The sequence below is a fragment of the Sorex fumeus genome, unplaced genomic scaffold (genome assembly GCF_029834395.1).
Source record: "Sorex fumeus unplaced genomic scaffold, SorFum_2.1 ptg000002l, whole genome shotgun sequence".
Taxonomy (NCBI): Eukaryota; Metazoa; Chordata; class Mammalia; order Eulipotyphla; family Soricidae; genus Sorex; species Sorex fumeus.
In genome coordinates this window covers 71,770,916-71,787,232 of record NW_026606059.1, presented here as the reverse complement: position 1 = coordinate 71,787,232, position 16,317 = coordinate 71,770,916, and the positions used below count along the sequence as shown (strand labels likewise).

At 37.9% G+C, this 16,317-nt stretch overlaps 1 protein-coding gene across 1 annotated transcript in view; it reads left to right on the top strand.

Annotated features, from left to right (window-relative positions):
* Positions 1 to 16,317, top strand: part of PKHD1L1 (PKHD1 like 1) — a 189,257-nt gene that overhangs the window by 124,261 nt on the left and 48,679 nt on the right. Inside the window, exons 52-57 of the mRNA XM_056110331.1 lie at positions 70 to 229; positions 762 to 933; positions 2,630 to 2,718; positions 3,060 to 3,205; positions 13,458 to 13,587; positions 15,951 to 16,069. Of these exons, the coding sequence (XP_055966306.1) occupies positions 70 to 229; positions 762 to 933; positions 2,630 to 2,718; positions 3,060 to 3,205; positions 13,458 to 13,587; positions 15,951 to 16,069 (816 nt within the window). The remainder of the gene's footprint in view (positions 1 to 69; positions 230 to 761; positions 934 to 2,629; positions 2,719 to 3,059; positions 3,206 to 13,457; positions 13,588 to 15,950; positions 16,070 to 16,317) is intronic.

Below are 16,317 nucleotides of genomic sequence, written 5' to 3'. Positions count from 1 at the left end.
ATGTATCTTGTGGAGAATATTAACATGTAGATGATTAACATGTCACTTTTTGGGGGTAAACTTTTACAGGAAGAAGATTATGTAATCATATCCCATAACTTCACTCAAAACCCTTACATGTTTAATGTTATTGATATGAGGAATGGTTCTACAAATCCACTGGATTGGAACACGAGCAAGAATGGAGACTGGCACCTTGAAGCAAACACCAGTACTCTATATTATATGGGTACATAGTTCTTGAATAAAAGGAATGCTTATCTAAAAATATTTTGCTAAAGGAATAGAAAGGGCATTTAATGGGCTGGTGTGTTATTCAGTGCCTGAATATAGTATTTTAATAAATGTTTATTTGATAAAGGATCTGGAGATTATATTTTTATTGCAAGGTCTGATAAAGACTTTGCAATAAAGTTATAAATTATGTGTGAAGATGACACCAACTGTCTTGTAATTGGCCCAATATTTATTTCACAAAAATTAGATAAAATTAGTAAAATGGAAGTTGTCATATTTTTTGGTTTGAAAAATTAAAAATGTTAAAGAGTAAATTTTAATGAACTTTTAAATATCTATTGCCAAGAAATTGTGACTTTGTTGTTAGTCAGACACCAATTTTATTGGAATTTTTCCATAACTATTCCAGACATTTGAATCATGCCAAATTACTGCCCCAAAATATTTTGACCTTGCCATAATTTTGATTACGTTCAAGGACTATGGTCATTGTATACATTTTCATTGCTCTACTTTCCTCTCAGTGTCAGGTCGAAACGAGCTTCCACAGAGCCAGCCCATTTCTGGCACTCTGGACCCTGCTGTGAAGGATGTTGTGATTAATTTCCAAGCTTACTGCTGCATTCTCCAGGATTGCTTTCCTGTACATCCCTCAGCAAGAAAACCAATTCCCCGGACGCGACCAGCCATGTATAAGTAAGGAGCTTGTTTGTTACTTCTCTTCACTATCCTTGACATAATATTTTCTGCAAGTCACTCCTAGATGAGAAAAGAATGTTCTCTGACTGTATGAGGTACTGTAGCTCACAAAATATTCCACACTCATTGCTTCCTGAGAACATTGTAATCACTCTGATGAGAAAATGAATATTCTTTCAAAAATTGTGTATGACTATTACTGGAATTCTGCAGAATATTAGGCATGTGATTGAGACCATCTTTTATATATATAGTTGAGAAAACTGAAGCCCAGCAACAAACATATTACCTTAGATCATAGAATTTCTTGATGGCTCATTGAGAACAGCACCCAAAACTAAGTTTCTTCATTAATACTGTGCTCCATTGCAAGTTGTGTTTTTCTCTACAAGAAATACAATGATAAAATCCCACAGTATAATTATTTATTTATTCATTTATTTATATTGTATTGCCATTGAATCCAGGGTCTCACACATGTGAGGATGTGCTCCCAGCCCCTCAACATATTAATATTACTTAGATATTTTGTCTTATAACTATGTTAATTCATCTAAGCGGGCCAGGGCTATGACTCAGAAGACCATCTGCTTTGCATGTGTGAGAGTTTTATTCCCAGAATCACAAAAGATAAAAAGTTAATTCTTTTTGGTTAATGATGCTTTTTCTGTCTTTGTATGTCCCTTTGCCATTTTTTTAATGTGAAGTATCACTTTATCCCTTGTTTTATAGTAATTGTCACATGATAGTCCAAGTCTTTAAAACCCTTTATGACTCAGTCCTGATTTAGTGCATACTTGTGTCCCTTTTAGACACATAGTAATGTTAAAGTAATAGTAGTAGTAATAAAACACTGAGAGTTGGTAGAGAGAAATCTCTGACTGTGAACAGTTCCCAATGAGAACAGCAACTTTATATTTAAGAGGCTGGAGCTGGAGGTACAGTATAGCAGGCAGGGTGCTTGCCTTGCATGTAAGAGCCAATCCAGTTTCAATTCCCCTATGGCTATCCAAGCTCACCAGTAATGATTTCTGAGTGCTGAGCCAAGAGTAACACCTGAGCATTGCCTCGTATGGTCCCCAAATAAATTACAGGAGGTTGCACTGATGTAAGTTCTAGAAGGTGAGAGTGGAAACTGCCTCTCCTCTATTCAATTCTAATATTTATTTCAAATTAATGAAACATTCACTCTGGACAGAAATCTTCTCCCCTGACTGAAGATTAGGGGCTGGTCCTAAGGACTTGTCCTTTTTAGTTCCAAGACACTTTTGATGTCCTTTCACAGATTCATGACACTATAGTCTTCTGATCCTGCCCTCATGATATTGCTCATAAGTGAAGTTCTGTAAATGGACAAAGGATGCATATTTTTCCATTTTTCTACCATGTGAAATCTTTCAAGGAAATAACAATTTACAGGTTAGACAAAACAAGCGTAATCACATCAGGGTTTATTGAGAAAAAAGGGTCATTCAAATTGTTCATGAAAAGGAAGTTTTCTTCAATGAAGAAAACTGTGCATGTGTATTAAGTTTTTTGCTATATATATTAGCTTTTCTATTTGGTGAAACTGTAAAATCTCTCACTTGCATTCTTTTAGCGAAAACATTTAATTTAGTGTTATGCCCTAAGGAGATGATTGTTAAGTACAGAGATATAATTCTTAATGAAAATATTTCTCTTCTCTTTTCAGCTTATGGTCAAATGATTCTTTTTGGCAATCATCTCCTGAAAATAATTATACTGTACCTCATCCAGGAGCAAATGTGATTATTCCTGAAGGTAAATCCAAGCTCATTAATTAAATGCTTGTTTATGCAACATTAGGATAGATGCCACAATATTTAGTGTTCCTGCTCTAGGAAGCACACTTGGGAAAAGAGCAAATGTGAAAATGGAATTGCATTATTATTTCCTGGATATTCAACCCAGCCCTCTGGGTTTTCAAGATAATATATATTCAGGAAAAAATAAGACAATAATCTGTCATTGTATGGAAGAGTACAACATTCATATCAAAACTCATTTTTGTTGATATTCTTGCTAATTTATAATCATGGAATACAAATTTTTTCTACAATCTATGGTCCATGATTATGTTCTATTTCTTATAATGTTTATAGGAACATGGATTGTCGCTGACACAGACATACCACCAATGGAAAGACTCATTATTTGGGGGGTTCTAGAACTGGAAGATAGACTACATGTGAGAGCTACGGACACTTACAGGAAGGTTGTTCTGAATGCTACCTATATATCGGTACAGGTGAGAGTAAAATTTATGACATTTATATCCCGAATAACCAAATTCTAAAGCCTTGTAAATTTATTATAGAAATTCTAAGAAAGCATATTCAGTTTATGTGCTTTAAAATTGCTTCAGCGCATGAATTAGAAGATTAAATGAGTTCAGAGAAGCCACGTATCATTTAATGACATTTCAGTCTACTGTGGACCACATAAATGACAGTGATCTCCAAAAGGCTGAACCATGCAGTCTAGGTTTGTTGTATACTATGCCATCTAAGATTGTGTAAATGTAAACTATCATGCCTCTATGATAAAATGCCCAATAATGCATTTCTTAGAATGTATTCCTATTGCTCAGGGCCAGAGATAATATAAAGGCTATGCCAAGCATAATAGATTCCTATTGTTAAGTGACTCATAACTGTGTATTTCTGCTTTCCTCTAAATTGTGAACTAAAATTTTTCAAGAGTAATTATCATGTCACTATTGAAAGAAATTAATTATCATGCTACTATTTTTTCACTTTCAGTACTACATGGAATATTTATGTTATTATTAGGTAATACTAAACTCACAACTTTCTCTCATAAATACAGAATTACTAAAAGTTCTGGAAAAAATTAAATAAGTTATATTTTAGTAAATAATACTTGTCAAAATAGTTATATATGATTGGAATTATGGAAACAAGTTGAACCTAATATAAGTATTTCAATTGTTTGAAACAATTCTCTCATTCTCACACAAACCTTGGCTGGTCTTAAACATGTACTAGTGTAATTAATTTAATTGTGCTATCAGCCTATTAATATTGTTTATTTTTAAAAATGGCCTAATCAGAACTCTATTGAGTAGCACTGTAGCCCTGTCCTCCCATTGTTCATTGATTTGCTCAAGTGGTCACCAGTAACATCTCCATTGTGAGATTGTTGTTGTTACTGTTTTTGGCATATTGAATATGTCACAGGGAGCTTGCCAGGCTCTGCAGTGCGGGTCGGATACTCTCAGTAGCTTGCAGGGCTCTCTGAGAGGGACAGAGGAATTGAACCCAGGTCGGCCACATGCAAGGCAAGCGCCCGACCTGATGTGCTACCATTAAAAATAGTGTTCATAGTTTTTCTTTGAGAAAAAGTAAGCTGGGTTTATTTTATTTTATTTTATTCCTCCGCCCCTCTCGGAGAGCCCGGCAAGCTACCGAGAGTATTCGATATGCCAGACACAGTAACAACAAAGTCTCCAATGGAGACGTTACTGGGCCCGCTCGAGCAAATCGACGATCAACGGGAGGGCCTTTACCTTTACCTTTTACCTTTATTTTAGGAACTGTGACTTACAGTACTGTTAATGGTAGGGCTTCATACACAAAATGTTTCAGCAACATAACCTCCACAAAACCATTTACTTCCATCTACTTCTGTCCCAGTGTCCCTCTGACCACAACACCCTCCTCTGCCCTGCTTCTCCCTCTGCCCCCCAGCACCATGATAAGCTTCCACTGAAGACCAGTTTTCAGTTTCTATTTCCTTTGACTATTTATTATTTCTATATTATGTTTCTTTGTATCCCACATACGTGAGAGATATTTCAACATTCTGTGTCCATCCTTTCTTTTCCGACTAATTTCACTCAGCATGATACTCTCTAAATCTAACTATGTAGCAACTAATTGCTTGATTTTATCTTTTCTTAAAGCAGAGTAGAATTTCATTATGTATGATACTAGTTTCTTTACCCAATCATCTGTTCTTGCACACTTGGGTTGTTTACAGATTTTAACTACTGTGAATAGCGCTGCAGGGAACACAGATTTGCAGGTGTCTTTCCTGAATAGAATTTTTGGGTCCTTATGGTAGATGTCCAGAAGTGGATTTGCTTGGTCCTAGGGAAACTTAGTGATGAAAAATTGAAAGCCATTCACCTAAAATCAGACACAAGACAAGGTTGCCCACTCTCACCACCATATGGTATTGGAAGCCTTCACCATAGCAATTATACAAGAACGAGGGAGATATTAAAGATATCCAGATTGAAAAAGAAGAAGCCAAACTCTCAGAATTTTCAGATGATCAGATACTATACTATACTTAGAAAACCCTAAAAAAATACCCCCACCCCCAAACAAAGCAAAACCCTCCTAAAAAATAGGTGTCTGGAGACAATCATGCTGAGTGACGTTAGTTAGAAGTTGAGAGACAGACACAGAATGATCTCTTTCATATGTGGTATATAAAGAAACAGTAAGGAAATGCCCAAAGGCAACAGAAACTGAGAACTCATCTTTGGTAGGAGGCAGAGCACAGCTAATGTTCAACAAAGGAATAAAGATTTTGAAGAGGTGCAAGGAAAGCCTCCTCAACAAATGGTGTGAGAAAAACTGGTAGGTCACATGATTTTTACAAAATGAACTCAGACCCTTTTCTAACACTATGCACAGAAGTCAATTCAAAATGGATTAGGACCTTGATATTAGACCTGAGTCCATAAATTATATTGACAAAACCATCAGCAGAATACTCTGTGACATGGAATCTTGAGGTATCATTAATGACTCAGTTCCTGGGCCAAGTGATATACAATGATTAGAGTGCTTGCTTGCAGACTGCCAACTCAGATTTGACACCCAGAATCCTATATGATCCTCTGAGTGAGTCAGGAGTGATAACTAAGTACTGCAAGGGGTGTCCCAAAACCATAAAAAAAAAATAAATTGCCACAGGCAAAGAAAACAGAAGCACAGTTAAACAAATGGGACTACCTCAAACTTAGAAGTTTCTGTATTGTAAAGGAAACAGGAATAGAGTAAAAGATGCCCCACAGATTGGGAGAGGATATTTTCCCACGTCTTATCCAACAAAGAATTAATATCTCGGGTATTTAGCGCAATAGTAGAATTTAGTAAGAAGAAAATAGTCCCATCAAAAACAAACAAAAAATGAACAGATATTTCTTCAAAGAAGATATACAAATGACCAACAGGTATATATAAAAAATGCTCTGTGTCACTGTCATCAGGGAAATGCAAATCAAAAGAATGAGATTTCACTCACATCAGTAAGAAAGGGCACAGATCAAAAAATAAAATAAAATAAAAGCAACTGGTGTTGGCGTTGATGTGGGGCAAAGGATCATTCATTCACTGCTGGTGGAAATGTCAACTTCTTGGAAAACCATAGAAAAATACTCACAAAACTAGGAAGTAAGCTCCCACATGATCAGGCTATGTGATTTTTTATTTATTTATTTATTTTTATTAGTGAAACACCATGAGGTACAGTTGTAGATTTACAATTTTTTGTGCTTGTTAGATTATACAATGATCAGATACCCATCCCTCCACCAGTGCCCATTTTTCACCACCATGGATAATATCCCCCCCACCCCCATCCCCCCATCCCCCCCTGCCTCTGTGGCAGGGCAATCCCCTGTGTTCTCTCTCTCCTTTTGTGTGTTGTGGTCTGCAAAAGAGGCATTGAATGGCAAACATGTTCAGTCCATAGTCTACTTTCGACATGCATCTCCCCTCCTGGGAGGATCCTCCAAACACCCTTTATTTGGTGCTCCCTTCTCTATCTGAGCTGCCCTTTCCCCTAGAATGCCCGGCTGGCCACTAAGCTATGGAGTAATCCTCCTGGTGCTGATCTCAGTTATTCTTGGGTATTGATCTCATATTTTGTTACTTTATATCCCCCAGATGAATGCAATCTTTCTATGTCTATCCCTCTCTTTCTGACCCATTTCGCTTAGCATGATACTTTCCATGTGGTACCACTTGTATGTAAATTTCATGACTTCATCTTTTCTAAGAGCTACATAGTACTCCATTGTGTAGATGTACCAAAGTTTCTTTAACCAGTCATCTGTTCTTGGGCATTCAGGTTTCTTCCAGTTTCTGGCTATTATAAAGAGTGCTGCAATGAACAAACAAGTGCAGATGTCACTTCGACTATACATTTTTGCTTCTCTGGGATATATTCCCAGGAGTGGTATTGCTGGGTCAAATGGGATCTCAATTTCTAATTTTTTGAGAATCGTCCATACTGTTTTCCAGAAGGGCTGAACCAGTGGACATTCCCACCAACATTGAAGGAGTGTCCCTTTCCCGCCACATCCGTGCCAGCATCGGTTGCTTTTATTCTTTTGAATGTGGGCCAGTCTCAGAGGTGTGAGATGGTATCTCATTGTGGTTTTGATCTGCAACTCCCTGATGATTAATGATGTGGAGCATTTTCTCATGTGCTTTTTTGCCATTCGGATTTCTTCTTTGAAAAAGTTTCTGTTCATTTCATTGCCCCATTTTTGGATGGGGTTGGATGCTTTCTTCTTGTGGAGTTTAACCAGTATTTTGTATATCCTTGATATCAACCACTTGTCAGATGTGTATTTGGCGAATATCCTTTCCCATTCTGTAGACTGTCTTTGTATTTTGGTCACTGTTTCTTTGGAGGTGCAGAAGCTTCTTAGTTTAAGATAGTCCCATTTATCTATCTCTGTTTTCACTTGCTCGGCCAGTGGCATGGCATCTTTGAAGATACCATTAGCTTCAATGTCATGGAGGGTTTTGCCAACTTTGTCTTCAATGTACCTTATGGTTTCTGGTCTGATGTTGAGGTCTTTAATCCATTTAGATCTTACTTTTGTACATGGTGTTAGGCAGAGTTCTGAGCCCACTTTTTTGCATGTAGCCGTCCAGTGATGCCAGCACAATTTGCATTGAATTTATACAATGCTTTCGGTAGTATTGCCATTTTGACAATGTTAAGTCTCCCGACCCATGAACAGGGGATATCTTTCCATTTCCTCATGTCCTCTTTTATTTCCTGAAGTAGCGTTTTGTAGTTTTCTTTGTACAGGTCCTTTACTTCCTTAGTTAAACTGATTCCTAGGTACTTGATTTTCTGGGGCACAATTGTGAACGGGATTGTTTTTTTCATGTTGCTTTCTTCTCTCTCACTGTTTGCGTATAGGAAAGTCATGGACTTTCGAGTATTGATTTTATAGCCTGCAGCTTTACTATATGAGTCTATTGTTTCTAGGAGTTTTTTGGTGGAGGTTATTGGGTTCTCTAAGTATAGTATCATATCATCTGCGAATAGTGAGAGCTTGATTTCTTCCTTTCCTACCTGAATGCCCTTAATATCTTTTTCTTGCCTAATCGCTATTGCAAGTACTTCCAGTACTATATTGAACAGCAGTGGAGAGAGTGGGCATCCTTGTCTCGTCCCTGATCTTAGAGGGAAGGCTCTCAGTTTTTCCCCATTGAGGATGATGCTTGCTGTAGGCTTGTGGTAGATGGCTTTAATTATGTTGAGGAAGGTCCCCTCTATACCCATTTTGGCTAGGGTTTTCATCATAAAGGGGTGCTGGATCTTGTCAAATGCTTTCTCTGCATCTATTGATATAATCATATGCATTTTATCTTTTCTTTTGTTGATATGATGGATTATGTTGATTGATTTTCGAATGTTGAACCATCCTTGCATCCCTGGGATGAATCCTACTTGGTCATGGTGTATGATTTTTTTGATGAGTAGTTGGATTCTACTTGCTAGTAGTTTGTTGAGGATCTTTGCATCTGTGTTCATCAGGGATATCGGCCTGTAATTCTCTTTCTTTGTGGTATCTCTGTCTGCTTTTGGTATCAGGGTGATATTTGCTTCGTAGAAACTGTTCGAAAGTGTTTTTGGTATTTCAATTTCGTGGAAAAGCATAAAGAGGGTTGGGAGTAAGTCCCCTTTAAAGATTTGGAAGAATTCACTAGTGAATCCATCCGGGCAAGGACTTTTGTGCTTGGGGAGACTTTCCATTTCAATTTCCTTGATGATGATAGGTCTGTTCAGGTATTCCAGGTCTTCTTGATTCAGCCTTGGGAGTCTGTAGGAGTCTAGGAATTTATCCATTTCCTCGAGGTTTTGATGTTCCGTGGCATAAAGCTTCTCAAAGTACTCCCTGAGGATCCTTTGAATTTCTGTAGTTTCTGTTGTAATGACCCTCTTTTCATTTCTGATTCGGTTTATTAGGGTTTTCTCTCTCCCTTTCTTTGTGAGTTTTGCTAGAGGCTTATCGATCTTGTTAATTTTCTCGAAGAACCAGTTCTTGGTTTCATTGATCTTTCGGATTGTTTTTTGGGTTTCCATCTCGTTAATCTCTGCTCTGAGTTTTATTATTTCCTTTCTTCTGTTCGGGTTGTGCTCCTTTTTTTGGTCCTTCTCCAAGCTCTTAAGCTGTGAGGTTAGGTTACTTATGTGTGCTTGCTCCTCCTTCCTGAGGAATTCTTGTAGAGCTATAAACTTTCCTCTTAATACAGCTTTTACTGTGTCCCATAAGTTTTGGTAACTTGTGTTCTCATTTTCATTCTTTTCTAGGAATCTTTTGATTTCCTCTTTGATTTCCTGTCTAAGCCACTCGTTGTTCAATAGCGCACTGTTTAATTTCCAGGTGTTTGATTTAGTTTTCTGTTTTTGTGTGTGATTTACTTCTAATTTCAGCGCATTATGATCTGAGAAGATTGTTGATACAATCTCTATCTTCTTAATTTTATGGAGGCATGTTTTGTGGCTCAGCATGTGGTCTATCTTGGAGAATGTTCCATGTACGCTTGAGAAGAATGTGTATTCAGTTTTTTGTGGATGAAGTGTCCTGTATATATCTACTAAGTCCCTTTCTTCCATTGTTTCCCTCAGATAAAGTATGTCCTTGCTAAGCTTGAGTCTGGTTGATCTATCAAGAGGTGACAAAGCAGTGTTGAAGTCTCCCACTAGTATTGTGTTGCTATTGATGTCTTTTTCCAAATCTATGAGTAGTTGTTTTAAGTACTTTGCTGGTCTCTCATTAGGTCAAGCTATGTGATTTTTAACTAAAAGAAAAAAAGTAGTGTGTGTTGTTTTACTTAGGTGCATGGGCTTTGAGCTAAATTAAATCTATGTCTGAATCTTTTACCTCATTGTAGTTGGAGAGTCATAGGTAAATAATTTCACTTCCTTATGCACTGTTCTTTCTCACATATCACGATCACGATCATCCTGTTGTTAGTCGACTGCCTCAAGCAGGCACCAGTAACGTCTCCTTCGTCCTAGCCCTGAGAGTCTAAAAAGTGCCACATTCAAGGCTCTTTCAGGGTTGGGAGAATGAGACCCATCATTGTTACTGGTATTTGGCATATTGGGTACGCCACGGGGAGTTTGCCAGACTCTGCCTTGTGGGCAGGTTACATTCAGTAGCCTGCCAGGTTGTCCAAAGTAAGAATGAAATAATAAGATGTGGTGGGGCCCTTCCCACATATAAAATAAGAATAATAACAAATGCATGGGTTTAATACAAATGTTAAATGATATATGTACAACCTTATGAATTAGATATGAATCAACAAGCATTTAATAACTACTATTATTATTGCCAGCAATGGCTTATAAATGCCATCACTTGGATGTAAGCAGGAAGGGTATATTTTACCTATGCCACATTGCACAAATACACTGAGGGGTCCATGCAGGTAGTATTAGTTGTGGTTTCAGAATGTTTAAGATTTAGGTCCAGTTTTGTTTTTTTAGGTCTACAAGTTTACTATTTCAGCACCAAAATTGTTACAATTATTTTTCTTTTTGTTTTTTAATTTTTATTAGTGAGACACCATGAGGTACAGTTGTAGACTTACAAATTTTGTGCTTGGGTTTCAATTATACAATGATCAAATACCCATCCCTCCACCAGTGCCCATTTCCAACCACCACGGATCCCAGTATCCCTTCCACCCCCCATCCCTCCCGTCCCACCCTGCCTCTGTGGCAGGGCATTCCCTTTTGTGTTCTCTCTTCTTTTGGGTGCTGTGGTTTGCAAAAGAGGCATTGAGTGGCAATCGTGTTTGGTCTATAGTCTACTTTCAACATGCTTCTCCCATCCTGGAAGGATCCTCCCAACACCCTTTATTTGGTGCTCCCTTCTCTATCTGAGCTGCCTTTTTCCCTAGCATGTGTGGCTGGCCTCCAAGCCATGGAGCAAATTCCTGGTACTAATCTCGGCCATTCTTGGGTGTTAGTCTCCTATTTTGCTACTTTATATTCCCCAGATGAATCCAATATTTCTATGTCTATCCCTCTCTTTCTGACTCATTTTGCTTAACATGATACTTTCCACGGAGTAACACTTGTATGTAAATTTCATGACTTCATCTTTTCTAACCACTACATAGTACTCCATTGTGTAAATGTACCAGTTTCTTTAACCAGTCATCTGTTCTCCGGCACTCAGATTTTTTCCAGATTCTGGCTATTGTAAAGAGTGCTGCAATGAACAAACAAGCACAGATGTCACTTCGACTATACTTTTTTGCCTCTCTGGGATATATTCCCAGGAGTGGTATTGCTGGGTCAAATGGGAGTTCAATTTCTAATTTTTTGAGAATTGTCCATACTGTTTTCCAAAAGGGCTGAACAAGTCGACATTCCCACCATCAGTGAAGGAGGGTCCCTTTCTTGCCATATCCGTGCCAGCACCGGTTGTTATTGTTCTTGTGGGTGTGGGCCAGTCTCTGTGGTGTGAAATGATATCTCATTGTGGTTTTGATCTGCATCTCCCTGATGATTAATGATGTGGAGTATTTTCTCATGTGCTTTTTAGTCATTTGGATTTTTTCTTTGAGAAAGTTTCTGTTCATTTCATCGCCCCATTTTTTGATAGGGTTGGATGTTTTCTTCTTGTGGAGTCGAATCAGTTCTTTGTATATCCTTGATATCAACCCCTTGTCAGATGTGTATTCGGCGAATATCCTTTCCCATTCTGTAGACTGTCTTTGTATTTTGGTCACTGTTTCTTTGGAGGTGCAGAAGCTTCTTAGTTAAAGATAAACTAACATTTGTCTACCTCTGTTTCCACTTGGTTGGCCAGTGGTGTGTATCTTTGAAGATACCATTAGCTTCAATGTCATGGAGGGTTTTGCTAACTTTGTCTTTAATGTACCTTATGGATTCCGGTCTGATGTTGAGGTCTTTAATCCACTTTGATCTTACTTTTGTACCTGGTGTTGGGCAGAGATCTGAGCCCACTTTTTTGCATGTAGCCATCCAGTTTTGCCAGCACAGTTTGTTAAAGAGGCTTTCCTTGCTCCACTTCACTTTTCTTGCCCCCTTATTGACGATTAGATGATAATATCCTTTGGGGGAGATGTCAGTATATTCAAAGTATATTCAACCCCTGTTCCATTGGTCTACAGCTCTGCCTTTTTTCCAGTACCATGCTGTTTTAATTATTACTGCTTTGTAGTAGAGTTTGAAGTTAGGGAGGTTGATTCCTCCCATTTTCTTTTTCCCAAGAATTGCTTTAGCTCTTTGTGGGGGATTATTGTTCCATGTAAATTTCAGGAATGTTTGCGCCATTTCTTTTAAGAATGTCATGGGTATCCTAATATTGATCGCATTGAATTTGTACAGTGCTTTGGGAAGTATTGCCAATTTGACAATGTTAATTCTCCCCATTTAGGTCCGGTTTTGATATTGAGTTCAGTCCAGTGAATTTGACTTTGGCAAAAAAAATCTTTTAAATTAACTTTTTCCAGACTTAAAAATAAATAAAAAATAAAGGCCCTCCCGTTGATCGTCGATTTGCTCGAGCGGGCCCAGTAACGTCTCCATTGGAGACTTTGTTGTTACTGTGTCTGGCATATCGAATACTCTCGGTAGCTTGCGGGGCTCTCCGAGAGGGGCGGAGGAATCGAACTCGGGTCGGCCATGTTGGCTGCGTGCAAGGCAGACGCCCTACCCGCTGTGCTATCTCTCCAGCCCATTTCCAGACTTAATGGGTTAAATTAGGGTCACCCATAATTACTGTACTGTTCTTTGTATAACAGAATTTCTTTCTTTTTTTTAAATTAGGGAGGTTGACAAAATCTTCTAATTTTTGTGCTCCATTTTTTTAGTCGGTTATCTTTTTTTCCATAGTTACAAAGTTGTTCATAATTGGGTTTCATTCACACAGTGTTCCAACACCCACCTCTTTCACCACTGAATGTTTCTCACCATCAATGTTCCCAGTCAGTTTCCCTGCTGCCACTCCCCCACTCCTCAGGCTGGGCAGAGATCTGAGCCCACTTTTCTATTTTCTTCTAATAGAAAGAAAGCAGATTTCTATTTTCTTCTTTTTCTTTCCTCCTCCTCCTCCTCCTCCTTCTCTTCTTCCTTCTTCTTCCTTCTTCCTTCTTCTTTCTTCTTTCGTCTTTCTTCTTTTTCCTCTCCGTCTCCCTACTTTTAAGTATGAACAATTTTCTGTTTCTCTGCAGGGAGGTAGGTTAATCGGTGGCTGGGAAGATAATCCCTTTAAAGGCGAATTACACATTGTTCTTAGAGGAAATCATTCTACCCCTGAATGGCCTCTTCCAGAAGGACCAAATCAAGGATCAAAGGTCTTAGGTATGTATTTCGAGCTCCCAAAACTGTTATATCTATTCTGAGTTCATCATAGTTCTGAGATTATGGTGTCAGAATCTTTTACAGTGTTTAAAGGGTGAGAAAAAGAATAGATATTTTAATATTTGAATTGTCATTAAAATATACATATTAAATAGAAAATGTACTTATTGCAAAACTAACATTAAAATATCTCTTTGTAGATAGAGTTTTTTTCATTCTCAATTTCCTTTTTTTTTTTTTTTTTTTTTTTTTGCTCTTTGGGTCACACCCGGTGATGCACAGGAGTTACTCCTGGTTCATGCACTCAGGAATCAGACCTGGCAGTCCCTGGGAGACCATATGGGATGCTGGAAATCGAACCTGGGTCAGCTGCATGCATGGCAAACGCCCTACCCGCTGTGCTATTGCTCCGGCCCCCATTCTGAACTTCTTAATGTTTTCTTAATAGAACCAATAATACTTTTTATATATTAATGCTATATTAATGCTGTTTTGAGTAAAAGGTAGCTCTCCTAGACAATCTTCCGTTTACAGTATCAATAATCCATGGAATTGTAACTATGCTGACAGCTATCCACTCAAACCTACTGCTGAGATTTATCTCCTCAGCTGCATGTGCAAAACCTCACACGTTTCTCTTTGAGCCTGGAAAGCAAAGGACCTGAGAGGGTTGAGTTAAGCAATTAGTAACTGCCTTTATTAAAAGGATCCAATTATGGTTTAAAAACATACAAATATGGGCTTCATTTGCCTCACTGCACAATTCCTAAAACCAAGAAGCTTCTGCACCACAAAAGAAAGGACTAGAATCTAAAAAAGACATTCCAAGAACTATGTTTTTTTTTTCTAAAGTAACTTTCAGGGCTGGAGTGATAGCACAGCAGGTAGGGCACTTGCCTTGCACGCGGCTGACCTGGGTTCGATTCCCAGTATCCCATATAATCTTTCGAGCACCACCAGGAGTAATTCCTGAGTGCAGAGCCAGTGCTCCTGTGCATCACCGGGTATGACCCAAAAAGCAAAGAAAAAAAAGTAACTTTCAAAAGTTTATTTTAAGCAACACAGAACAGTATCGTAGAAGGGCAAAAATATCGCACCCCCCAAATAGGTCTTTGGCAAAAGGTCAGTTTTATGGGAGGGGCCCTAAAGGTTGGACTGAGATATTTAGATGGAAACATCGCACTTAAGGGCATCTCTAAGGAAGAAGGTTCAACCCGTGCATAATGGAGAACTGAAATGCCATGACCTTCTTTCACTGTGTGGGACCAGTACCTTTCCCGACTTTCCAATTCTTTCTTCCCAAAGCTCACTGTATAAGCTCAGCAATTCAGAACTCGAATCTAAAATCATGTAGTGAGCCCCTCAGCTTTTCTGGGTGTCAGTATGTGTACAAGAGGGATTCCTGTTAATGATGAGCTTTTCCCATACATTCTCACATCTGTTTGTCTCACGTTTGTCATCCAGCCTCTAAAGAACTGAATTCTCTGAAGAACTCAAGGGGTACAGGATGATTACTTTTGCACCCCAATATTATTGACAGAAAATTCTAAGAGAAAATGTAAATCTGTATTAACCTAATCCTTCTTGGCGAAACCAGCTTCAATGAGTAACTTTTTACTTGATTTCTTGTGTTTTTTACCTATGCCTATAGTCATATCACACACAGTGATTTGTAGTGGTAAATATTTGACTTTGTCAAAAAAATGGGGTCAGTTTAAATCTTTTACTATATAATTTTTTCAATTAATATATTAATATATTTCAGATGAATATTTATTGATACATCTCTTTCTTTTGTAATATATTACTCTATTAGTGTATTAGAATTCATTTCACAACTCTACTGTTGATTTGGATTCATTTTGGTTTTCTCATATTTCCAGTGTTGTTGTGGCAAACATTCTCATTCATATGTACTTTATATGACTGCATTTCTGTGGACCAGTGTCCTAAAAATGGATCAAAGGTTCAAAGCCTTCTTATTTGTCCTGAGCATTTATGTATATTTGCTAGGCCTATCTAATCCATATTATTTCTATTCATTTTAAATTGACCAGTTGTTTATTAAGATATATTTGGTAAGGACCAGAAGATAGTCTAAGGGTTAAAGCACTTATATCACATACAGCCAAGCCTAGTTTAATCCCCAGCACCCATTATGGTTCCCTGAGCAGTATTGGAGTGATTCCTGAACAAAGAGCCAAGAGTAATCCCTGAATATAATCAGGAATACACAAACACAAAAGCACACACACAAACTCACACAAACACACACACACCTACATGTCAGTTAACTATTTTCTGTTATACTTGCACCTAACTTGTAGAATAAGTGCGTAAAAGGCGTGTCTTTTCTCCTTCAGGGGTCTTTGGTGAGCTGGATCTTCATGGAGTTCCACGTGCCGTATATAAAACCAAACTCTCAGAGACTGCACAATCAGGCTCCAAAATCCTCTCTCTGATGGATGCTGTGGATTGGCAGGTAGAGGAAATATTATATATAGAAAGCGATTATACACAGTGGGTTAATCTACAAAGGTTTCTTTTTTATTCTTATGGATGCTTATTTTCTAAAATGACTAAGCAGATGAGAAATATGTGTTTTACAATTCATTTATACTAAAAAAAGATGACCTGCTAGCAAGCATTTAAAATTTGTGGTTTTTAGATTCCCCAGAAAATATAAAGAATACTCAATGAAACCAAAAGATTAACTTTCTGAGGTAAAAA